This window comes from Lynx rufus, unplaced genomic scaffold (genome assembly GCF_022079265.1).
Source record: "Lynx rufus isolate CCGP_SWC_20201006 ecotype Redwood Valley unplaced genomic scaffold, mLynRuf1.p SCAF_4, whole genome shotgun sequence".
NCBI classification, from domain to species: Eukaryota; Metazoa; Chordata; class Mammalia; order Carnivora; family Felidae; genus Lynx; species Lynx rufus.
In genome coordinates, this window is record NW_025814856.1 from 111,188,782 (window position 1) to 111,215,154 (window position 26,373).

General features: G+C 34.4%; 1 protein-coding gene across 3 annotated transcripts in view; it reads right to left on the minus strand.

Moving 5' to 3' along the window:
- SNX13 (sorting nexin 13) overlaps window positions 1-26,373 on the minus strand; it is a 133,993-nt gene that overhangs the window by 9,677 nt on the left and 97,943 nt on the right. For 2 of the 3 annotated variants that reach the window (XR_006965231.1, XM_047096694.1), the window contains exons 17-22: window positions 25,762-25,831; window positions 21,313-21,452; window positions 10,161-10,268; window positions 7,887-7,997; window positions 3,072-3,233; window positions 1,507-1,578 (exon numbers count right to left, since the gene is read on the minus strand). Coding sequence is in view for 2 of the 3 variants with exons in the window: in XM_047096694.1 (XP_046952650.1) it covers window positions 1,507-1,578; window positions 3,072-3,233; window positions 7,887-7,997; window positions 10,161-10,268; window positions 21,313-21,452; window positions 25,762-25,831 (663 nt within the window). In the remaining variant the exon portion in view is untranslated. The remainder of the gene's footprint in view (window positions 1-1,506; window positions 1,579-3,071; window positions 3,234-7,886; window positions 7,998-10,160; window positions 10,269-21,312; window positions 21,453-25,761; window positions 25,832-26,373) is intronic. The other variant, XM_047096695.1, reaches the window with a different exon arrangement.

Here is a 26,373-nt window from a genome sequence, read left to right on the forward strand (position 1 = left end):
AAAGAGACCAATTTCACTCCTGAGGTAAAATAAATATTGCTCTAGTCTCTGATCAAGTATACTCACGAGTTTGGAACAACATGGTAATTCTAATAAATACCTAAATTGTAAAAACCTCTAACAGAAGGTATGATGTTTTGGATATTATACCAGCATAAATCATAACAAAACATTCTAAAATGAATTTTAAAAAGCAAATAATAGATTATTTTTAATACAGTTTATTATAAGAATTTCAATGTGAAACTGAAGGGAGGTAATTGTAACTTGAAAATAAATCTGTCTAAGAAAACAGAATACAAAGCCCAGACTCAAACATATATGATAATCTGATTTGGCACAAGGGAGAAATATAGGACACATGGGAAAAGAGGGCCTTCTCAGTAAATGGTGCTTGGGTCAACTGGACCCCTACCCTCATTCCATACACAAAAATCAATCCTAGATGAATGGGGAATCTATATTTTTGCATGATAAAATAAAAAAAAATATTTTTAAAGAAAATCATAGGTGATCTCTGTGACCTTTCAGTAGGCACAGATTATATATATACATTACACAACAGGACACAAATCAGAAGATATTCACAATACACAAATACTTATATCTAACAAAGAACCACTATTCAGATTATATAAAGCACTCTTGTTAATCAAAAAGACAAAGACAGCCAAGCCAACAGAAAAACAGAGGAAAGAGCTAGACACACAAGACAAGACACCCAAATGGCCAATAAACATATGCAAAAAGGTTCAACATTTCAACAGTCATCAGAGAAATGGAAACCCACATGAGATACAACCCGAGTGGCTAAAATTTAAAAGACATAACATATTGACTGTTGGCAGGCTATGGAGCATTGAAATTCTCATGCATTGCTGGTAGCAGTGTAAGCAGCACGAACACTGTGGAAAACTATTTGACAGTATCTATTAAAACTGAATTTATGAATACCCTCTAACCAAGCAATTCCATTCCTGGGTATAGACCCAACAGAAATGTGTACTTAATTTTTTAATCAAATGACATGTACAAGAATGTCCATAGGAGTACTACTCATAATACAACAAATAAATTATACTATATTAACAAAATGGAATACTGTAGGTCGACAAGAATGAAGAAACTACAATCACACAAAACAACATGGAAGAATATCACAATGTTGAGCAAAATAAGCCAGACTTAAAGGAGTACATACCTTACTGTTTCATTTATATAAAGTATAAAAGCAGGGTAGAAGTCAGGATAGTGATTATCCTTGGTGGGGAGAGGATAGTGACAGGAAGAGAGCATTAGGGGCTTTCTGGGGTATTAACATTCTGTTTCTTGTTTAGAGTGATTACATGGACATGTTCAGTTTGTAAGAATTCATCAAACTTAACACATATAATATATACACATTACTGATAGGTATACATATTATACTTTGTTAAAAAGTTAAAAAGATTTGCCAAGTATGATTTCAATTACAGTTGAGTACTACCAAAAACAAAATTAACTCACAGTATCATCAAGTTGAGCTGAGACCCGACAATGTTCAGGATCTGAATCAGTCTTCGGAATTAAAGGAGGCACCTAACGTTTAAAAACAAAAACAAAAACAAAAAACAACAAAGTAAACACACTAAAGAAGACAGTGAAAGAACACAATACAATAATCAATCAAAATGAGCACTAAGCATAATAATAGTGTTTAATTTTATTTTGGGGACAATACATAAGCAAAATTTACATAGTATTAAAAAGTATTAACAATCTACAATTAGAAACCAAATGTTAAAGTGTGATTACTTCTTTACCAAAAGATATTTTTTCCTTTAAAAGAAAAAATGGACTTTTGAGTTGGAAGGGGAGATTATTTAGTCAAACTCCTATACTTTTTAGAAGAAACTAAAGCTAAGAAAGGTTAAATGATTTAAAAACCAAATGTTCGTAGCACAGCCAGGGAACAAAATTCCAATCTTCTTTCTTTTACCATAGGGAGCTTAACAGTATATTAACAAGCTTAAAAAATGAATTAACCTGTTGTTAGATAATATAAGTTATGGGGAAAATGGACAAATTATCATTTGTCAGCATGACAGGAATCATCAAGATTACCTATAGCCCCTTCATGTTGCTAGTAAGGAAAAGGGACCTGGAAAAGCTCAGTGAGTTCTGTACAAAGTCATATGGGTAGTTATCAGCAAGACTGGCACTGGAAAATCCTCATTTTCAGTGTTAGTGTTATGTTCCCATGATTAGAAACAAAGATAAAGCATCAGAGAAAGTATGAGAATAAATAGAAAAGTATGGATTGAGATACACATTATTTTAGGAGTTGTCTCTTAATGAATTTCTGTTATTTAAATATACATACATACATATATATATATATATATATATATATATATATATGATATTTAGTTAGATCTGACACATGATCTAACAAATAGAAAACTCTAATAGTTACATCCTTTCTTTTATAGTCTTAATCATAACCTTAAACAAGTAGGTCAAAATTATAAAAACTATAAATGAGAAAGTAACAACCTATTTGGTCTGCTACCTGTATTTGCTAATGTAATGAAAAAGTTTCCTAGGAAACTCTTCTAATACCACTCACTGGTATATAAAAATAAGGTATGGCCTCAGAGATAGATGACTGTGAGACTTTTCCTCCCTCTGATCTAGCCACTTGATCATGTGAATCAGGAGAAATTAGGCTTTATGTTTCCTGATGAATACTAACATAGCTAATTTGCACAATAGCGCTTACTTGCTTTGTTTTAGAACTTAATAGCATCATAAAATAAAAACAGCATAATAGAATATAACAGTATAAATAATGTTAACATTACTGGCTTTTACAATTCTACCACAGCAGAGCTTGAGGAATGACTGGATTATAGAGTATCCATTTCTGATAAGAATTCATTCTCTTTAGTTTTTTTTATTATTTATAAGACTATATGTCTAGAAGGCTGTGGACTTCTGAAAAGAAATAAGGTAAATCTAAGCAGGAGCTCAATAAATCTTAGTTAACTTAAAAATAGTTTGCTGTAGATTTACTGAAAACATCTTCTTACCTTGAAAAATGATTGCTTTATGTCTTGGCCTAATCTTTCTGACATTTTGCCCATGTTGTCTGACATTTTAGTCATTCCCTCTGCCAAGCTATCAGGGAGGGATTTAACTGCATTTGAAACATTCCTCATAGAATTTCGAAGTGGATTTACAAAAGTGTCCATCTAAGGGGAAAAGATATCATACCATGACTTCATTTTATCAGATTTGTTACTTAAATGAGAAGCGTGGGAAAAACAGAATCAATACACAAGAAGAATGCAATCATTTTCTAGTCTATAGTATCTCATTGTATTTTAAAAGTACAGAACTGTTGTCTTCAAAATGTATGGTCTTAAAGCTGTATTTTCACACATAAATATGATTAAAAGCTTGGGGGTGATGAGGCTATTGCTAGAAAATATAAGCTTTCGCTTATATAAAAATAAAATACACTGTTAGAGATACTAAGTTTGGCTGCCTTATTAAGGAAATCCTGAAAAAAAAAAATTTTCCCAAAGAGAAATTAACGCAAATGGAATTAGCCACAATGTACTTCTGCTACAATTCAAGGCAACAATAACATAGACATTTTGAAGAAACACTGAAAAATAAACAATTAGATAAAATAAGCAGAAAGCTCAAGTAATTAACAACTAAGATCTTTTTTTTTTTAATAAGTTTTAGATTACATTACATGCTGTTTAAATCTATACAGGGAATATGGAATCCTTTAGTAAGACAGAATAGAAGAAGTATAAAAGAAAATGTGATGAGGAACATAAAAAGGAAAAATCTCCAGAGGGCTAGGAAACATTAAAATTGACATTCTGATTGTACAAATGTTAGATAATTTCAATTAAGAAAGGGAGAAATATCTAGAAACCAAAATAGCCTACATATGGTACTGAGATTTTTAATAGAAACAAAAAAGAAAACAGGGACAGAAAACCAAAGTCATACAAAAAACTGAAGAATATTTTCCAGAAAATGTGAGTTGCATGAAAACTATTGCAGAAACAAATTATGTTCCCTGAAAAAAAAAGAAAAAGAAAAAGTAAAAAAAAAACGAACTCCATTGCTTCAGGAACACAGCACAATGTTAAGAGATGAGTTCAAGAAGACAAAATTCCTTTACTCTAATGTTTTCATGATTTTTTCATTAAGAAAAACTAGAAAAGATAAAATAAGTACTATTAATAAACAACAGCAAAAAGTGAATTTCAAGAGAACTGTAAAATAACTGGGAGTTTTTAGTTACTCCTTGGATTAAACTGAGCCAATAGCGCTATAGATATGCTTGATGGAATATGCAACATTCAGGAGGGACACTGTCACAAAAGAACAAGTCAGAGGAGAACCAAAGGACAAAAATCAAAGATGAAGAAGGATTTGAAAAACAATACCACTGGTACACAGATACAGAGGTAAAAAGGATAAAAAGATGAAACTCACTCTGTGCATGTGCCCTTGTGTGTAAAATTGTGTGTTCTTATATATGTAGCCTCATGCTATCTTAACACTAAACTACCACTGATACTCTTTTAAAGTAACAGAACCTAAATCTATATCATGAGTTAGTTAATAATTATAAATAGTTGCCTGTGCACCATCCTTGACCTACAGAATCCATTTATTTTTCTATCCTTCTTCCTTTTTGCTTTTTAATTTCTGAGGGTAAAGTCCAAGCATCTGTGTTGGGGGTGCGGAATGGATAAACTAGGGGGATGGAAAAACCTCCACAAATGATTCTGATGCCTAATCCTGAAAAAAACAGAATTTTAGAAGCATAAAAACAGAGTCCATCACTTATGACAAGGTTTCCAAAAACAGGATATCTCTTAAAACATGCTTAAAACAAACAAACAAACAAACAAACAAACAAACAAACAAACAAACGTGTAAATTACCAAGCAGAGGAGTGAATTATGGATTGCCATCATAAATGTACACGTAGCCTGACTTACCAAAAATGTTGCCTATTCATTATCACTTCAGATATGTGTATCAGTAACAACACAAATTAATTTTAACTTAAATTTAGATCCCTAACTATAGCTTAAAATGCCTCATACCATGATGTAAAACTGGATAGAGGGGTGCTTGGGTGGCTCAGTTGGTTGAACATCTGACTCTTGATTTCAGCTTGGGTTGTGATCTCAGGGTTGTGGGATTAAGCTTTGTGTCAGGTTCTGCACCGAGCATGGAGCCTGCTTGAGATTCTTCCCTCTCTGTGGCTCATGCTATCTCTTTCTAAAATAAAAATAGGGGCGCCTGGGTGGCTCAGTAGGTTAAGCATTCAACTTCCGCTCAGGTCATGATCTCGCGGTTTATGGGTTTGAGCCCTACATCGGGCTCTGTGCTGACAGCTCAGAGCCTGGAAACTGCTTCAGATTCTATGTCTCCCTCTCTCTCTGTCCTCCCCTGCTCACACTCTCTCTCTGTCTCTCAACAATAAATAAATGTTATAAATAAATAAATAAATAAATAAATAAATAAATAAATAAATAAATAACATACAAATAAAAAATAAAATAAAATAAACTGGAAGAAAGATAACTGTGTGCATAAAGGAAGACTGTTACTTATCTCTTCCTAGGAATCGCCTGCATGTCTTGCAAGGCTAGACAAATTGTATGACGAAGTTAATGTGTTATAATGTATTATTTCTCAAGCTCTGAGAGCCACGGATAAAATGCTTGCAGATGATTTTCTCTAATAGCTATTTAATGTCCAGTAAAATATAATTAAGGAAAAAATATTAAATTATAATTTAGCCAAAAAGGATATGTAGCTGAAAAACCTCTAATTCTTGACATGCATAAAACTATTTTGCCAATCTAAAAGAGGTCAAGATGAACTTGGTAATTACCAACATGATTTATCAAAAATGTATGTTACTAAGGATTTCCAGAAATGATTTGGAAGGATCTTTAAACTCCAGTAGTAATATTTTTAAAAAGTGACACATAGCTGTTTGGATATACAACATATATGTGCTTTACACACACACACACACACACACACACACACACACACACAGACGCTACTATGGTTGATAAAAAAGAATTGGGTAGGGGAGCCTGGGGGGCTCAGTCGGTTGAGTGTCTCACTTCAGCTCAGGTCATGATCTCACGGTCTGTGGGTTTGAGCCCCACGTCTGGCTCTCTGCTGTCAGAGCCTGGAGACTCAGATTCTTTGTCTCCCTCTCTCTCTGTCCATCCCCTGCTCGCACTCAGTCTCTGTCTCTGTCTCATTCTTTTTTTTTTAACGTTTATTTATTTTTGAGACAGAGAGAGACAAAACATGAACGGGGGAGGGTCAGAGAGAGGGAGACACAGAATCCGAAACAGGCTCCAGGCTCCGAGCTGTCAGCACAGAGCCCGACGCGGGTCTCGAACCCACGGACCGCGAAATCATGACCTGAGCTGAAGTCGGCCGCTCAACTGACTGAGCCACCCAGGCACCCCTGTCTCATTCTCTCTTAAAAATAAAATCAAAAAAAAATTTTTTTAAAGAATTGAGTAGATCTGATGTAATGTTACTTTTATCTCAAAAAAAGCTGTCATCAATTCATTAGTTTATCTTAAAATTGATACAATCTTAAGAGAGCATATAAGGTAAACATCAAAAAGATGGAACACCAGAAGGAATCTCTACTGACAATAAAACTATTCAGAGTTGAAATTTCCACTTAATCCTGTCAATCATGAAATACAAAGACAATCCCACCACATCCCCTCCTTCCGACACTGTAAGGTACATAATATGGAGCTTGTTATTATAACACTCCACCTAAAAATCTTAACATCCACTTGGACGTTAAGACCCAACGCCCTAGAGTAATCATAAAAGTTCTGATGCTTAATTTTTACTTATTTTGTACCAATTTCTTCATCTTTTAAAAAAAAAAAAGAGTCTTTTCTGTGGGGGTGGGGGGAAGGAGTGGCAGGGAGGTTGTGGGTTTTGTTTTTTTTTTTTTTTCATTTTGAAATAATCTGAGATTTCTGAAAAGTTGCAAGAGTATATAGAATTCCTGCACATTATTCACCCAGCTTTCCCAAGTGCTGTGACTTCTCCTGTTATTACTGCCACTACTACTACTAAGAACCAACATTCATTCCGAGGTTACTGATGTACCAGGTGCTATAACACATGGAGTATCACATTTGATTCGTACAACGCTTCAAAATGAGAACATCTTCATTACTTGAGAAAACTAAAGGACCAAAAGTTGAAGTAACATATTGCAAGTCATAGCTAGTAAATGGCAGAGTAAGGAGTTAAACCAAAGACTAATTCCAAAGTCTGTATTCTCACCTACTAAACTATCTTGCCCAATTTCAGTAGTCATTTATTGTCTTAACCTACCATCAAATTCCAAGTGTACAGCTCATATTCTTTGAAAGGCATTTAAAATAATAAAGTTTTCACTCAAGGGACATAAATACTTTCGGGAACATAAACTATTTAACATTTTTTCTTACCCTTATTCCACGTATAAGACATTTCCTCCCAGTAAAAGTTCCTTCTCAAGTTATTGAAAAGCTTGTGACCTATCTCAGGTAAACCTTCCTTATTGCATTATTTCAAAAAATCTTTTTTCTTTTTTTCAAGCTCCTGTTAGACTTTAATCTACATGTAAAAACAGGAGTTTATACTTATTAGGAATACCTATCAATAGTAAGTTTACTAATGCATAGAAGATAAACATGCCACGAAGTATTTAAGAAAATTTTCTGGTTTTAAAACATACATATACAAATTTATTTTGTTTTATTTAAAAAGAAAGTATGAAAACGGACCTATAAAGAAAACCAGTGTAATAGTCTGCTTACCTTGCGAGCAAAATCCCCTTTCCCTTTACTGTAGGCTTTGTTCTCAAGGAAATCATACACATAGTGAGCCAAAGCTGGGGATGCTTTCATCATTTCAGGAGTTAGTAGTAACTAACAGGAAAAAAATGGTATCTTATATTGATATGGTACTGGAAATTTACTCCTGTCTATAATTTTATCTGCTAGAAAGTTAAGAATATACAGAATTTTAATTCTGTGCTTTAAAAAACACAATTATACAGTTTATAAATAAAGTCATCAATAATTCTATTATCATTAACAGTTTGGTGCATATTTTTCTCATTGTGCTATTTTTGACTTTCAGTGCATCTAATGTCAAAGCTGTCTGAATGGATTTACCACAGTAGTCCTCCCTCTCCATACCTGTGATAAAGTTTAACTTATAAATCAGGCACAGTAAGAGATTACCAACAGCTAAATATAGAACAATTCTAATAAACTCTAACAAAAGTTGTGTGAATATGGTCTCTCTCTCAAAATATCTTACTGTCCCCATCCTTTTTGTGATGGTAAGAGATGATAAAATGCCTACATGATTAGATGAGGTGAAGTGAATGACAATATGCGTGTGTGACATAGTATCAGGATACTAATGACGTTCTGACAATTCATCAGAAGGACGATCTCTGCTTCTAGACCACAGCTGGCCATAGATAACAAACCACAGAAAGCAAAACCATGGATAAAGGGGAGACTCCAGTAGTCCATTTTCAGGCTTTACAGTTTATACTATAAAGATCCACAACAGTAAACTATTATGTTATTCACATTCTAATTCTTATGTTAATATTAATAGAAAGTACATAAAATAATCCAAATAAAAACTCTGAAGCATCATAAAGAAGCATGAAAACAAAATACGGCCTTCACAACTGTTAATGATATAACCTACTACTTAGTTCCTTCAGTGGAAGGTTTTGACATACATTGAGTTCATTAGATACAATATATACGGTACAGCCACTTTTAAAAGATTCATTTAAGGAGCCAGACTTGGAAGAAGGTAGTTATCTTCTATATCTAATAATTGATATAGATTTTTACACAATTAAAGCTAGTACATTAAAAAAATCAAAATGTTTGACAAGAGTCATACCAATCATTTCTGACGTTCAGTTTTAAGTCAGAAGACAAAGGTAAATAGTAAGAGATTATATGTTTTTACTATCCTTTCAGGAAATAATAATGCCATGGAATTACAATTATGGTTATAAATAAACCAAATTGAACTTATAAATGCTTTTATAAATGTGTAAGAGAGAGAGAAACTTTCCCAACAAAATATCCAGTATAGCATTAGCTAAGTTTCACTAAATACTAAGGCAGGGTCAGTAAACCTTTCATAAAGGTTCATATAGTAATTATTTCAGGTTTGTGGCCCACTGTGTTTGCTGAAACTACTCAACTCTGCTGTAGTAATGTAAAAGCAGTAACAGACAATAATAAACTAAACGGATAGCTGTGTTCTAATAAAACTTAATAAAACATGTGGTGAGCTAGATTTGGTCTTCAGTCTGCCATTTGCTGATCCTTGTTCTAGAGGATGGAGTGGGGATCTAAATCATAGAACATTATATACCTGGGCTGAGGCTGGGTCTACTAGTAAACCTTTGCAAATTATTCATTAGAATAAAGAACTATAATGTAATATCATTATTATATCTGGCATCTGGGTACCCATGTCTAAAACAAAGTTACTTCGGGGAGTCGTAACAGCTCATGCAGTAAGTAACTTGTGAGACAAATTTTGTTATTTCATGACAGAAATCTGTAAATCTAAGATACTATATGTCAGAAACAGTCCCTTGAATCTATTCCTCTCTTGAACTATCCTATAATTTTAGAAGCCTTAGACTCATTATGGACCATAGGAAGCATTTATCAGGAATGAAAATCTGCTAGCTTTGGATACACCTTGAAGAGCTACTATCCACTGAATTGGAAACATTAAACTGTTTGGTGTACCATCAAACACCTAGACTTTACAGTAATGTAGAAAAGATAGGTGTATGCATCTAACCCTGAACACACAAAATCCCGATCACTCAGTGTCCAGGAAACTTCTTTGTCAATAAACAGAGAAATAATGTTGATAAATTACTGAGCAGACTGCATGTCACATTGGACATGCTACTCAAAGGTGGTATTCTATTCCACTATTATATTAAAACATTACTTAATAAAGAAAAATCTACTATATCTATACGCTATATTAAAATAAAAATCCATGAGTAATAATAAACAAGGACTTACCTGCAAATATGCATTTAGATCCTTTTTTCTCTTTTCTAAAAAATCTCTATCCATATTATTAAACGTCTTTTTACCAGGAAGCTTCAAAATGCTTGACAGATTTTCAAACTAGAAGATAAAATACATTCAATAATTTTAGTTTTATAGAAAAAAAGTATTTTCCAAATAACAATCCTCTATTTATCAAAAGCATCTTTAACAGATTATTTTGCAATGCATTATACTAAGCAAAAATAAGAAAATATGTCCAAAACACAGTAGTAATGCTATTTATTAATAAAGGAGTATTTTCAATTAAGAATGACAAACATGAATAACTAATAAAGATGGGTGATGTCCACATGGGATTTCATTTTAAAACTCCCGATTTTGTTCAGAATTATCAATACTAAAAGGTTTTAAAAGTGTTTTCTTTAACATTTTGACTTACGAATGAAGTATTAGCAAATATATTTTTAATGATCAAAGATCCATGAGTTTCTGGCTCTTTAAGAAATCTAACAAATCTTTTTTACTATTAATGACTTTAAATCAGTTAATCATTGTAATAGGTATTAAAAACAAAAGATAATTTCAAAATACAGATTGCAATTATACTACAACTCTATATAAACAATTATAGTGTAACACTGACACTTCTTCCCCACCAAACACATGAGAAATGAACTCGCAGATTACTAAGAAAAAGTCTAAGAGCCATTAATATGTATCTTATCTTTAAAGGCCACAAACACAAAGTATACACGCTCTAAGTCTAGCATTTATAGACTTAACATTTAGGCACACCTTCAAAGATCCACACATACAATTTTAACTCTACCAGGGGCTAACAGAGTGTAAGAGCAAAGTCATTTAGCTAGTGACTAAGCCTGGCCAGCAGTCTAGTAATTGAAATTTCAAGCAATCTTAGTGTCTTTCCCATGTGATACATGTCCTGAAGTGAAATAAACTTTCTAAAACCATTCTTTGTTTAAAAACATCAACAATAATGGATCTATAAAGAAAATTCATTCCTGGTGCAGATATTAAAGAGGAAATGAAAAGATGCAGGATGATTTATATCTCCAAACTGAAAGATTCAGATAATTTATTTTATTTTTCAATATTTATTTATTTTTGGGAGTGCAAGTGGGGGAGGGGCAGAGAGAGGGGAACAGAGGATTCAAAGCAGGCTCTGCGCTGACAGGCTGACAGCAGTGAGTATATGTAGGGCTCGAACCCACGAGCCGCAAGTTCATGACCTGAGCTAAAGTCAGATGATCAGCCTCAACCGACTGAGTCACTCAGGTACCCTATTCTGATAAATTTTTAAATGGAATGGCAAATCAGATAGTTGCTTGACACTATAATGTGAATAAGTTCATTGTATGTTATACATGAAAGGTAAAGGCAACTCTTTTGCCTCAACAAAGGCAACCCCCCCCCAAAAAAATCAACAACAACAACAACAACAACAAAAACAAAAAAAAGGAAACATGCAATTTACAGGGAAAATGTTATGCTGGAGTGATATTCATAAATTTGTTTGGCCACAACAGTATTAAAATAGGTCCTCATTAGATCAAATGTCCAGTGGAGAGCTCCTGGTTTTAAGAATTTTTTTTTTAAAATCATACCTTATGGAAATAAATTTATTTTTTCAAGGTGTCCTAAAAATATTTAATTTTCCAGAATATTACTTATCTACATTATCCTAAACTACTGATTTATTTTTAATATAATTTATTGTCAAATTGGTTTCCATATAACACCCAGTGCTCAGTCCAACAAGTTCCCTCCTCAATGCCCATCACCCACTTTCTCCTCTCTCCCAACCTCTCAGCAATCCTCAGTTTGTTCTCAGTATCCAAGAGTCTCTTATGGTTTGCCTCCCTCCCTCTCTGTAACTTTTTTTTCCCCCTTCCCCTCCCCCATGGTCTTCTGTTCAGTATCTCAAGATCCACCTAAGAGTGAAAACATATGGTATCTTTCTCTGCGTAATTTATTTCACTTAGGACAACACTCTCCAGTTCCATCCACATTGCTACAAAAGGCCATATTTCATTCTTTCTCATTGCCACATAGTATTCCATTATACATATAAACCACATCTTCTTTATCTGTTCGTCAGCTGATGGACATTTAGGCTCTTTCTCTAATTTAGCTATTGTTGAAAGTGCTGCTATCAACATTGGGGTATATGTGTCCCTATGCATCAGCACTCCTGTATCCCTTGGGTAAATTCCTAGCAGTGCTATTGCTGGGTCATAGGGTAGATCCATTTTTAGTTTTTTGAGGAAACTCCACACTGTTTTCCAGAGCGGCTGCACCAGTTTGCATTCCCACCAACAGTGCAAGAGGGTTCCCATTTCTCCACATACTCGCCAGCATCTATAGTCTCCTGATTTGTTCATTTTAGCCACTCTGACTGGTGTGAGGTGGTATCTCAGTGTGGTTTTGATTTGTATTTCCCTGATGAGGAGCGACGTTGAGCACCTTTTCATGTGTCTGTTGACCATCCGGATGTCTTCTTTGGAAAAGACTCTATTCATGTCTTCTGCCCATTTCTTCACTGGATTATTTGTTTTTCGGGTGTGGAGTTTGGTGAGTTCTTCATAGATTTTGGATACCAGCCCTTTATCCAGTATGTCATTTGTAAATATCTTTTCCCATTCTGTCAGTTGCCTTTTAGTTTTGTTGATTGTTTCTCTTGCAGTGCAGAAGCTTTTTATCGTCATGAGGTCCCAACAGTTCACTTTTGCTTTTAATTCCCTTACCTTTGGAGATGTCTCGAGTAAGAACCTGCTGTGGCTAAGGTAAAAGAGGTTTTTTCCTGCTTTCTCCTCTAGGGTTTTGATGGTTTCCTGTCTCACATTTAGGTCCTTTATCCATTTTCAGTTTATTTTTGTGTATGGTGCAAGGAAGTGGTCTAGTTTCATTCTTCTCCATGTTGCTGTCCAGTTCTCCCAGCACTATTTGCTAAAGAGGCTGTCTTTTTTCCATTGGACACTCTTTGCTGCTTTGTCAAAGATTAGTTAGCCATACATTTGTGGGTCCAATTCTGGAGTCTCTATTCTATTCCATTGGTCTATGTGTCTGTTTTTGTGCCACTACTATATGGTCTTGATGATAACAGCTTTGTAGTAGAGGCTAAAGTCTGGGATTGTGATGCCTCCCGCTTTGGTTTTCCTCTTCAATATTACTTTGTCTATTTGGGGTCTTTTGTGGGTCCATACAAATTTTAGGATTGTCTGTTCTAGCTTTGAAAAGAATGCTGGTGCAATTTTGATTGGGATTGCACTGAATGTGTAGATTGCTTTGGGTAGTATTGACATTTTAACAATATTTATTCTTCCAATCCATGTGGATGGAATGTTTTCCCATTTCTTTGTGTCTTCTTCAATTTCCTTCATAAGCTTTCTATAGTTTTCAGCATACAGATCTTTTACATCTTTGGTTAGGTTTATTCCAAGGTATTCTATGGTTCTTGGTGCAACTGTCAATGGGATCAGTGTCTTTATTTCTCTTTCTGTTGCTTAATTATTGGTGTATAAAAATGCAACCAATTTCTGTACATTGATTTTGTACCCTGAGACTTTGCTGAATTCATGTTATCAGTTCTAGCAGACTTTTGGTGGAATCTGTCGGGTTTTCCACGTAGAGTATCATGTTGTCTGCAAAAGGTGAAAAGTTTGACTTCATCTTTCCCAATTTTGATGCCTTTTCATTTTGTTGTCTGATTGCTGATGTTAGGACTTCCAACACTATGTTAAACAACAGTGGTGAGAGTGGACATACCTGTCACGTTCCTGATCTCAGGGGGAAAGCTCTCAGTTTTCCCCACTGAGGATGATATTAGCTGTGGGCTTTTCATAAATGGCTTTTTAAAATTTTTTTTCTTTAACATTTATTTATTATTGAGAGACACAGAGCGTGAGCAGGGGAGGGGTAGAGAGAGGGGGAGACACAGAATCTGAAGCAGGCTCCAGGCTCTGAGCTGTCAGCACAGAGCCCAACATGGGGCTTGAACTCACAGACTGCAAGATCATGACCTGAGCCAAAGTCGGTCGCCCAACCAAGCCACCCAGGCGCCCCAGCATAAATGGCTTTTATGAGGTTTCTATCCCGACTTTCTTGACGGTTTTTATCAAGAAAGGATGCTGTATTTTGTCAAATACTTTTTTGCATCTATTGACAGAATGATACGGTTCTTTTCTTTTATTAATGTGATGTATCACATTGATTAATTTGTGAATGTTGAACCAGCCCTGCAGCCCAGGAATGAATCCCACTTGATCATGGTGAGTAATTCTTTTTATATGCTGTTGAATTCGATTTGCTAGTATCTTGTTGAGAATCTTTGCATCCATATTCATCAGGGATATTGGCCTGTAGGTCTCCTTTTTTATGGGGTCTCTGTCTGGTTTGGGAATCAAAGTAATGCTGGCTTCATAGAATGAGTCAGGAAGCTTTCCTTCCATTTCTATTTTTTGGAACAGCTTGAGAAGGATTGATATTAACTCTGCTTTAAATGTCTGGTAGAATTCCCCTGGGAAGTCAACTGGTCCAGGACTCTTATTTGTTGGGATATTTTTGATAAGTGATTCAATTTCTTCACTAGTTATGGGCCTGTTCAAATTTTCTATTTCTTCCCGTTTGAGTTTGGTACTGTATGGGTGTTTAGGAATTTGTCCAATTTCTTCCAGGTTGTCCGGTTTGTTGGCATATAATTTTTCATAGTATTCCTTGGTAATTGCTTGTATTTCTAAGGGATTGGTTGTAATAAATCCATTTTCAATTGTGATTTTATCTATTTGGGTCCTCTCTCTTTTCTTTTTGCGAAGACTGGCTAGAGGTTTATTAATTGTGTTTGTCTTTTCAAAAAACCAACTCTTGGTTTAATTGATCTGTTAATTAATTGGATTAATTGAACTGTTTTGTTTTGTTTTTGTGATTCTATATTGTTCATTTCTGCTCTGATCTTTATTATTTCTCTTCTTCTGCTAGGTTTGGGGTGTCTTTGTTGTTCTGCTTCTAGTTCCTTTAGGTGTGCTGATAGATTCTGTATTTGGGATCTTTCTTATTTCTCAAGATGGGCCTGGATTGCAATGTATTTCCCTCTTAGGACTGCTTTTGGTGCATCCAAAAGGGTTTGGATTGTTGTATTTTCATTTGCATTTGTTTCCATATATTTTTTAATTTCTTCTCTAATTGCCTGGTTGACCTATTCATTCTTTAGCAGGATGTTCTTTAACCTCCATGCTTCTGTAGGTTTTCCAGACTTTTTCCTCAGGTTGATTTCAAGTTTCCTAGCATTGAGATCTCAAAGTGCACATGGTATGATCTCAATTCTTTTATATTTACTGAGGGCTGTTTTGTGACCCATTATGTGGTCTGTCTTGGAGAATGTGCCATGTGCACTCGAGAAGAAAGTATATTCTGCTGCTTTGGGATATAGAGTTCTAAATGTATCTGTCAAGTCCATCTGGTCCAATGTATCGTTCAGGGCCATTGTTTCTTTACAGATTCTCTGTCTAGATGATCTGTCCAGTGCTGTAAGTGGAGTATTAAGTCCCCTGCAATTACCACATTCTTATCAATAAGGTTGCTTATGTTTGTGATTAATTGTTTTACATATTTGGGTGCTCCTGAATTCGGTGCATAGACATTTATAATTGTTAGCTCTTCCTGATGGATAGACCCAGTAATTATTATATAATGCCCTTCACCTCTTGATACAACCTTTTTTAAAGTCCAGTTTGTCTGATATAAGTATGGCTACTCCAGCTTTCTTTTGATTTTCACTAGGATGATAGATAGCTCTCCATCCCCTCACTTTCAATCTGAAGATGTCTTCAGATCTAAAATGAGTCTCTTGTAGACAGCAAATAGATGGGTCTTGTTTCTTTATCCATTCTGATACGCTATGTCTTTTGATTGCAGCATTTAGTACACTTACATTCAGTGTTATTATTTAAAGATATGGGTTTAGAGTCATTGTGTTATCTGCAGGTTTCATGCTTGTAGTGATGTCTCTGGCACTTTGTGGTCCTTGCAACATTTCACTCACAGAATCCCCCTTAGGATCTCTTGTACGGCTGGTTTATTGGTGATGAATTCTTTCAGTTTTTGTTTGGGAAAATCTTTCTCTCCTTCTATTCTGAATGACAGGCTTGCTGGACAAAGGATTCTTAGCTGCATATTTTTCCTGTTCATCACACTGAAAATTTCCTGCCACTCCTTTCTGGTCTGCCAACTTTCAGTGGATAGGTCTGCTACTACCCTTATGTGTCTACCCTTGTATGTTAAGGCTTGTTTATCAGAATCCTCTCTTTATCCTTGTATTTTTGCCAGTTTCCCTATGATACGTGGTGCAGAAGATTGATTCAAGTTACGTCTGAAGGGAGTTCTCTGTGCCTCTTGGATTTCAATGCCTGTTTCCTTCCCCACATTGGGACATTCCCAGTTATGATTTGTTCAAGTACACCTTCAGCCCCTTTCTCTCTCTTCTTCTGGAATTCCTATGATACAGTCATTGTTCCATTTCATTGAATCACTTAGTTCTCTAATTCTCCCCTCATGATCCTGGATTTTTTTTCTCTTTTTCCATAATTTTATCTTCTAATTCACCTATTCTCCCCTCTGTCTCTTCAGTTCACACTGTGGCCACCTCCATTTTATTTTGCACCTCATTTATAGCACTTTTTTAATTCATGATGACTCTTGATCTCTGTGGCAATAGATTCCTAAATTCTTGTTCAGTTATGTTGCTTGTATTTGTTTTGATCAATTTTTTAGCTGTCATTTCTTCCTGGAATTTGATGAGAATTCTTCCATTGCATTATTTTGGCTAGTTTTCTGTCCCTTATGAGTTTTAAAAGCTTGTCATGTGTGCTCTACATCTGCGAGCACTGCTATGTTAAAGGGGGTCATACACTGTCCAGGGTCTGGCCCTTCAGGAGGTGTTTTGTGGAGAGTGTTACTTTCTCTCTGTTGTTGTGACTTTGGTTATTTTATTTCCCTACTCGTAATGATGTTTTGGACCCTCCACTAGGTGTGGTTTAATTTTTTCCTTGAAATAGCCCTATGGCCCCTCAGGTTGTCCTGGTTTCTCCCTGGTAAACTTAGTTTCTTTTCCTCCCAGACTCTTGGGGTTCAAAGTCCTTTGGCTTCAGCCCTTCTTTGTTTGAGAGACGTGGGAAGTACAGATTCCCCTACATCTCAGCCATGTTGGCCACCCACCTCTCCTAAACTACTGATTTAATTTTACAGAATACATACTTTATTCTAGTATTACAAGTACGTTATGGGTGAAGTATACTGTGCTCCCAAGTTCAGATGTTGAATCTTTAACCCCTAGTACTTCAGAATGGGGTTATATTTGCAGACAGGGACTTCAGAGAGGGAATTAAGTAAAACAAAGCCCTCAGGGTGGGTGTAATCTAATCTGACTGGTATCATTATAAGAGGAGGAAATCTGAACACGCAAAGAGAAAAGAGACACCAGGGACGTGAGCACACACAGAAAAGGCCATGTGAGGCCATATTAAGAAAGGCATCCATTTGACAGCCAAGGAGAGATATTTCAGGAAAAAAACAAATTTACCAACACTTTGATGTTGGACTTCTAACCTCCAGAACTGCAAGAAAATTATTTTTATTGTTTAAGCAACTTAGTCTGTGGTATTTTGTTATGATAGCCCTGGCAAATTAATACATCAAGAGAATATAACAGTATGCAATAAAACAACAATTTATTTTGGGGGTGCCTGAGAGACTCAGTTGGTTAAGTGTCTGACTTCAGCTCAGGTTATGACCTTGTGGTTTGTGAGTTCAAGCATCATGTCGAGCTCTGTGCTGACAGCTGAGTCTGGAGCCTGCTTCAGATTCTGTGTCTCCCTCTCTCTCTGACCCTCCTCTACTTGCTCTCTCTCTCTCTCTCAAAAATAAACATTAAAAAGAATTTTTAATTTCAGAAACTTTAAATTATTAAATGTTGTTAATAAAAAGAAATAAATTAAATGCCACAAAAATAGTTATTTTCTTAAAGCCTAAATTATCAAACTCCTTTTTAAACTGTCTAGAACAGAAGCATATAAGACTCATAGTTTTCTCAAATATTGCTATTATAAAAAGAAAAATGGGGAAATTTTATACTCTAATTAAACTTACTATAATTGTGGTATTTTAAAGATGATATTTAAATACAAGATAAAGGGAGCCCATTCCCTGAAAGGTAATATAATTCTCTCTGCAAAAATTCATGAATGTATTTTTTTTTTAATATTTATCTTTGAGAGACAGAGTGTGAATGGGAAAGCGGCAGAGAGAGAGGTAGACACAGAATCTGAAGCAGTTTCCAAGCTCTGAGCTGTCAGCACAGAGTCTGACATGAGGCTCAAACCCATGAATGGTGAGATCATGACCTGAGCTGAAGTTGGTCACTTAATGACTGAGCCAGCCAGGTGCCCCCCATTATTTTTTAAATATTTTTAAAATATTTTTCAAACGTTACAAGGATTCAAAATTTGTTTATATCCAAGCACATAATACTTTTACTCAGTTACCTTAAAGCATACTTAATATTTTTTAAATCACTAGTATTTTATCTGTGCTAATATACAATTCACTCAATATAATACAATTGCACAGTGTCTACTAGAATGTAGGCTCCCAGAGGCAAAGACTAGGTCTGTCTTATTCACTGTTGTATTCTGAGCACTGAGAACAGTACCAGGCACACAGAAAAACTCAGTGTGTGTGTGTGTGTGTGTGTGTGTGTGTGTGTGTGTATATATATATATATATATATATATATATATATACATACATATACATATATGCTGAATAAATAAATGTGTAGTTCAGGCCATTTCTAAAATAACGTGATATTTAATATTAATTATTTTCTTTCAATTTTATAAATCTTTATCAATAAAACATCCAATGAGCCTAAAAACATCTTTAAAGAAAATAGTATATTTAGACTGGAAAAGCTTACATCACAAAGTTAAGAAAACAAAACCTGTTTTAAAATAATGTTAACACTTGAAGAGCTCTATGGAGTTAAAATTTATTTGTGTCAATAGGTTGTACTGTTACCAACTGATGAATTACTATGAATCACTGCATTTTTCTTCTGCTGTTTTATGAGAGATTTGAGTTTAAAAATATAGATAAGGCAGAGCTAAAAGGCGAATAGCCTGGGTCTTATTTACAAATGTTTAGCATTTTCCTTAAAGCTACATTTTCACTTAGAAGCTTTGTTTTTAAATTCTTAAGCTCTGTGAGCAATCTAAGTAATCATAGATTACTGTAACTTGATAAGAAACACAAAGTCAAAACACATGCACTTTGCCTGCACTGAGCCCTTTTAAAAATGACTTCTCTTGGGGCACCTGGGTAGCTCAGTTGTTAACCGACTTTGGCTCAGATCATGATCTCACAGTTTGTGGATTCAAGCCCCGCATCAGGCTCTGTGCTGACAGCTAACAGCCTGGAGCCTGCTTCAGATTCTGTCTTCTTCTCTCTCTGCCCCTTCCCCATTTGTGCTCTGTCTCTCAAATAAATGAATGTTAAAAAAAAAATAAGTAATAAAAAAATAAAAATGAATTCACTTTATTAATTTAATTTTTGCTGTATTGTAAAAGGAAATTTCTGTATGGACTGTTCTATTAATAAAGGTTTTTTTTTTTAAGTATGTTCTTCACTTATAATTGTCAATATGTAAACATAAACATGATATTTACAGTCCTTGCCTAGAATATTTAAATTATGCAGTTGTTATTCCTCTTAATAGTAAAAAGTTAACACTATTCAAACAAAGAAAATTTCACATTATTCCAAATTCCCATTGATTTCCAAGTAAATAAAACTACTTAGCAATTCAAATTATTTTAAAATTTATCAGGTTTGGTTGATATATGAGGATGTGAAAAAAGATAATATAAGCTGTGGGATTTTAGACTCTAAAATAGGTAATATTTATAAAATTAAAGCAATTATTTCATCAATGTGGGACAGAAAATTCTTTCACCTCTGCAAAAAAATCAATCTAAGCTGAAGAAACAAACCAAGACAACGAAAACAGAAGAATAGACATGTCCAAAGTTGTTAATTTCCTTATGAATATAATTGAAAATAGCATTTTTCATATGGGCTTCTAGAGTCAACCCTAATCTGGTTTTAATCACTTTTAAGCTATTAATTGTTTATCTCACTCTATTCACAAAGTATTTTAATGAAATGATCATGGTGCCGACCATATTTTTTCCATTATCTTAACTGAAAAAAGATATTTTCTGATTACTCAAATAATACAATGTCATTTCAAAGCTTCTGTCCATTCAGATGTCACCATTTATCATCAGTATTTTTACTGGTTTAAAACCAGCATGTATAGTTAAAAAACTTTGAATGAAATCACAGATTCTCAAAAGTTACATTCCATAGATCACATATTCCAATTAATGTGATGATGATCTATTTTTTTTTAAGTTAAGGAAAAAAGTATTTAATAAAAAGTAAAATAGAGAAATAATTCATTTACATTTGTTGTCTTTAAGCGTCCATATACTTCTATAAAACAAGAGGGATGTATTTAGTAAGAATTAAAACATTAATTGGCTAATGTTAAACTTAATTTAGGTTGTGGTTCTTAAAACAACTTAATAGACCAAGGATTTAACTGTTACACTATTGGGTAAGGATACTATTTAAAATAACTATAACTCTGGATTATATTGTCCAAAATAAAAACACAAAATGCCCTACAGTGATACTCCTCCATGTCTTAAACCAAACCCAAATCCCAAATACCTCTTGCAAAGCACAACACACACACACACACACACACACACACACACACACACACACACAAACACACACACACATACACACAAAGTCAGAAAGATACATTCATTATAATTTTCCAAAGCAGACCACTGATATTTTGTCACTAGTCTACAATGGTTATAACTGGTTAAAGATTGATTTACTGGTTAAATGCTCCTAATCATTCTAACATTATGCTGGCTATACAAAAATTCTTACCTTACTTCCTTTGGCTCTGCTCATTATCTTAGCATCCTCAGAGCTATTTAGAATCAAACATCAAATCAGGAAACAACAAAAAATGCACAAACTCAAAAATGTACGTTCAGTGGAGGATTACCTGTTCAGTGATTCTCATGTGGAAGTCGTGAAAGTCGCTGTAACGGCGATAGGTTTTCCACATCTCCTCGCTGTTAAGACCACGCCGGTGAACAGTGATGGCATATAACGCATACGTCTTGCCATGATCATTACAAACGCCTGCCACAGCATATGGGTCATAGTCAGCATATACTAGTCATTTCAAACAAAATGAAGAGGAGCAAAACACACACAGAAGAGGAAGATGAAGAACAAAAACAAACAAAAGAACATGAAGTGAAGAAGAATCTGAAATGACAGACTGAGACAAAAGGATGTCACCAAAGGATAAAAGACTCCCATCCTCTGGACTCACATTCACATTATAAGTTTATGATGACACTACTAGCCACACAGTGATACCTACCTACTTCGACTCACTTCCTCAAGAGCTTGTACCTATTCTTAGTATGACACCACACTACCACCTCATAATGTAACATTATTCTCTACATATTTAATTAAAAGAAAAGTAACAGAAATAAAATAACAACCTTTGATACTAGCTTTCACTATTCAATTGTATTTCAATTAATATCTCTCCAACCAAACAGAAAGCAAAAGCCAAGAACTACAATTCATGCACTCTGGCAAGTCTCTTTACTGTTTACAATCATCAAAAATTTATAAATGTAGTTCATTCTGGAGATTTTTTTTTTAAAGACATTTTCCTACACAGCATCCTAGTGAGGTAAACTCAAAACCTGTCCCGATTTTGTACTAAACTTAAGACATTTGTTGTGAATCATTTTCTCTAATTTTCTTTCCTATTTTCCAGTTTCTTTCCTCTTTCTAGTGTTGTATTCTAGATCGTTTCCTCAGGTCTCTACAAGTTTTGAGTCTCTAGTCATCTATATCTGGTCTAATTCTTAATCCATCCACTGACCTCAGTTTCAATTACAATATTTTTTTCTATGATTTTATTTCGGTTCTTTTGACAAAGTGTTGCATTCTTGCCTTAGCTTTTATCTCTACGAGTGTTTTTAATATCCTCTCAGGCTAGGAGACCCTGTGGTACACAATCACTTGAGGATGGCTATATCTAGACACACCCAGCTGGGAATCAAGACGGGCTTTCAATTTCTTGTGGGTACCATTTCCAGACATGATCTTGGCATTCTTTGTTTTATTCTCTTGACACCAGGCTAAGTTTTTCTAGTTCCTCGTTCCTATTAAGCCACCCTTGGTTACTTTGGGCTTCATGTGAAGTACTAGGTTCCAGGTTACTATGGCCTTAGCTCATCCTGCTACTTCTAAATTTGAGGAACATGAAAATGCTCTCAAAAATAAAAATAGCAGGGGTGCCCGAGTGGCTCAGTTTCAGCTCAGGTCATGATCCCAGAGTCGTGAAATTGAGCCCCACATGGGGCTCCATGCTAAGTACAGAGCCTGCTTAGACTCACTCTCTCTCTCTCTCTTTCTTTCTCTCTCTCTCCCTTTGCCCTTCTCCCCTACTCGCTCACTCTCTAAAATAAAAAAAAAATCTTTTTTGATTAAAATAAAAAAAATTAAAATCAAGATAGCAATGTTTATGCTCCTGTGAGCTCCCTGGCTTCAACTCCACTTTGCTTTCCTAAATTTATTTTTCGTCATGGCCTATGGCACCTGTACATTTCTCCCTGTAGCTATTTTTATTTTACTGTTTTCAGCCTTTCTATGTGTGGAAGGCAGGATTTCCAATAGCACTTTAGACTACCATTTGGCCCACAAGTATAAATTGCTCTTCTAATAATAGATTACATTAATCCATAATTGTGAGGGGAAATAGTGGCTGACTAAATATTTTGTATTTTGTATATAATTAGGCCAAGAAGGGTTTGCATAGCATCTTACTAAATTATTTTAATAGCATGAATGCTAAAAATCTAAACTGGCAAATGCAGTTTGGACAGAAACCTCTTTTAGGCTTTCATCAACATTTTTCTAAGATTTGCTCTGTCTACTCAGAATTGTCCTTTGTTCCCTTTTTATCTAATATCAATTTCCTGATTTGTCAAAATATAAGATTAGGGATAGACTTTGGTTGCTTCACTCTCTGAGACTTTAGCTCTATGTAACATTATTTATTATTCACTGTTCACTTCTTCCAATGATCCTTCTCACAGAGACCTGTCCAGAACAAACTGCACCAAACTTTTTCATCCTGTTATAGAACCAGCACCACTCAACAGAGTTAGCACAGCAATGAGGGAACAGTTTTATCTGTTGTGTTCAAGAGAGGTTTGGTGAAAGAAAGCAGAAAGCAGAAGCCTATTAGGCAACAAATCATAACCAACTAGAAGTTAACAAGAGCAAGAAGACTAGGATGGAATAGAAAAGACATGAAGGGAAGAATGTTAAGAAAGCATTCTAAAAAACATTTCTCACAAATTGACAGGCAGAGGAGCTCATGACTCGGGTGCATGAACAATAGGAAGAATAGGTTGTGCAGAAGACAAAAAGGTAATTTGATTTTAAAAACAGATAATGAGGCTGCATATATTTATTATAAGATGACGGTGAGATATTACAGTGGAAATAGGTTTTGCTTTCATTAAGACAATGTTACTTATGGCAGGTGATGTACAAGCTATTTGTCATTAATCCAGAATGAGATAAGGAACTAGACCAGAATGTAAATCAAGCGCTCATCACTAAGTACATTGCTTAATTTAGCTAGTAATTTTAAAGATTTCACAAAGAAAAGTGTTCAGTAGCCCATGGATCACTCCTTGAGAAGCACTTCACTAGAATCTATGTTCTACTTCCTGTAATAAGATGTTAAAAACATAAAATCTAGACTCAGAGACTATGAAGTCTAACTGGTAAAATATTTATTGAACAAACACTAATATATAATGGCTACTCATGTAATTACTAATGTAATTAATTAGTCTCATAACAGCTCTGTGAGGTACACATTATTATTGATCCATTTTATGGATCACAGAAGTTAAGGAACTTGCCAAGTTCACTCAACCATTAGGTGGCCGAGCTGGGACTTGAACCCACGCAAATGGGAAAAAAGTTATGCTCTTAACAACTATATTATGTTGCCTCTTTAGTATTCATACTTAAGTTTGTCTGACAGAAATAACAATTTATTAAAAATGCTTTTAGTGCTTCCATACATTTTAAGAAGCTAATAAATACTTTTAAATAAATGGATAAAGGAGCTAGAAAATCAGAATGTTTAGAGAAAAGAAAGATCTACAAAAGAAACATGAACATGAGTATCTTCCTTGAGACATAAAGTATACGGTCCTCAAGAAAGAAATAAGGACAAATACTGAATATTTGCAGTTTGGAAATATCTTCCCATTTGGAAGACAAACCAACAAAGAAAAGAGAGACTTTTAAAAAGAATTTTACATTTCAGGAAGCAAAATTGAAACAACAGTGAAACAACTATAACAAAAGCTAGAAGGAAAAGCAACAAAACTTCTGGTTTTATTGACAAAGGTGTCATCCAATGACCCTTAAGAGCAGGTAGTGTATGCACCAACTAACTGTAAAGGATAAAAGAACAACTTAGACAGCAATTATAAATAACTTATTTCAGAAATATGGCAGGTAACACAGTGCAAAATGAGATTCTAGCTCCAGTGAAAAGCAAAAGAAAACAGAGATCTTAAAAAAAAAAAAAAAAAAAAAAAAAGATGCAAATTATCTTTTAAACTGCATTGGTACTGTAAGATCTCTTTTTAGTACCTAAAACGTAAGCACGAAATTGAACTGAGATACCTCAATATGGTAATATTTCAAATGTAATCTGACAGACATAATCCTGTAATCTAGGAATAGTGAGAGGCCGGACAAGTAAACCACCATTATCTACTCATTGGCATTATCTAATAACCCAGTGGCAATGATGTAAATTGATTTTTTTCCTCAGTTCACTAACCATTTTGCATGTATGCTGACTGAGTCACAAAGTTTTAGAGGTTTCTCACCTTATCCAAGCATTTCCTAAACTTCCGTAAGCTCCTATACCAAAGTTTCATTAACCCAGTTATCAAGTCTGACTCTGCATTATGAAAAAGATTGAGCTAAAATCTACCCTAAGTGATTTCTTAAGAATTCTGCAGACAGTTATCAGCTAGACAAAAACAAGAGGAAAAGACTGGGTTTCAAGTTTATTAGCTATGACAAAATGCTTAGAATTTAAGCTTTTCCAAGTGTTAACAGTAACAACCTTAGAGAAGGAAGATATATAAGTATATTCTAACATACATATAAGGTATCATCAAACATGATACAAAGTATATATCAAACCATATACACAAATAAACATTTTAGAAGTTAACAAAAAACAATGCAGAAAAACACGTAACTTAAAAATACAACTATAGAACAGAAAAATGGTTTGTAAAAATATATGTGGAAAATAATCCAGGTGTAATAATAATCAATAATTTTTAAGCAATAATTATACCACAAAGTCTCTTACCAGTGTCTGAAATGTAAGCATGAAGTTGTACTGAGTCATCAGAAGATACATTTGAAAGGTCATCTAATGACTTGGAAATAAAAAATAAAAAAATATATACATTTTTAATTTTATAGGATAAAAAGTGTAAAAGCATTTTATGTCACATATGCCTTACCCATCTTTGCCCTATGTAAACTTTATATTATTTGTATCCATCCCCCAACAATAATCCTCTCTATTTATACGAACAGGATAGAGAAAATCCACAATTAAAAAAACTATAAAACAAAGAAATTCGGAAATCAACTTAGTACATCAGATTATTTCTTCGTTCATTGCTTATCCGCACTTGCTACTTCTTGATTATATTCAATACATGGCAAGAAAAAAATATGGAAAAAATCAGTAGACATATTCTTAACATTTCAATTTTTTAAAATGTACTAGAACCAATTCCTTATTATTTAGCATTTTTATTAATTTAGAAATAATTTTAGATTCCTTATCTAACATGAGAATAATAGTACCTACACACTGGTTACATAAGGATTAAATAAGAAGATATGTAAACATTTAGTAAGACTGCCTAACACAAAAAGTTATCTATTATTGTGATCTGTATGAAGTGAA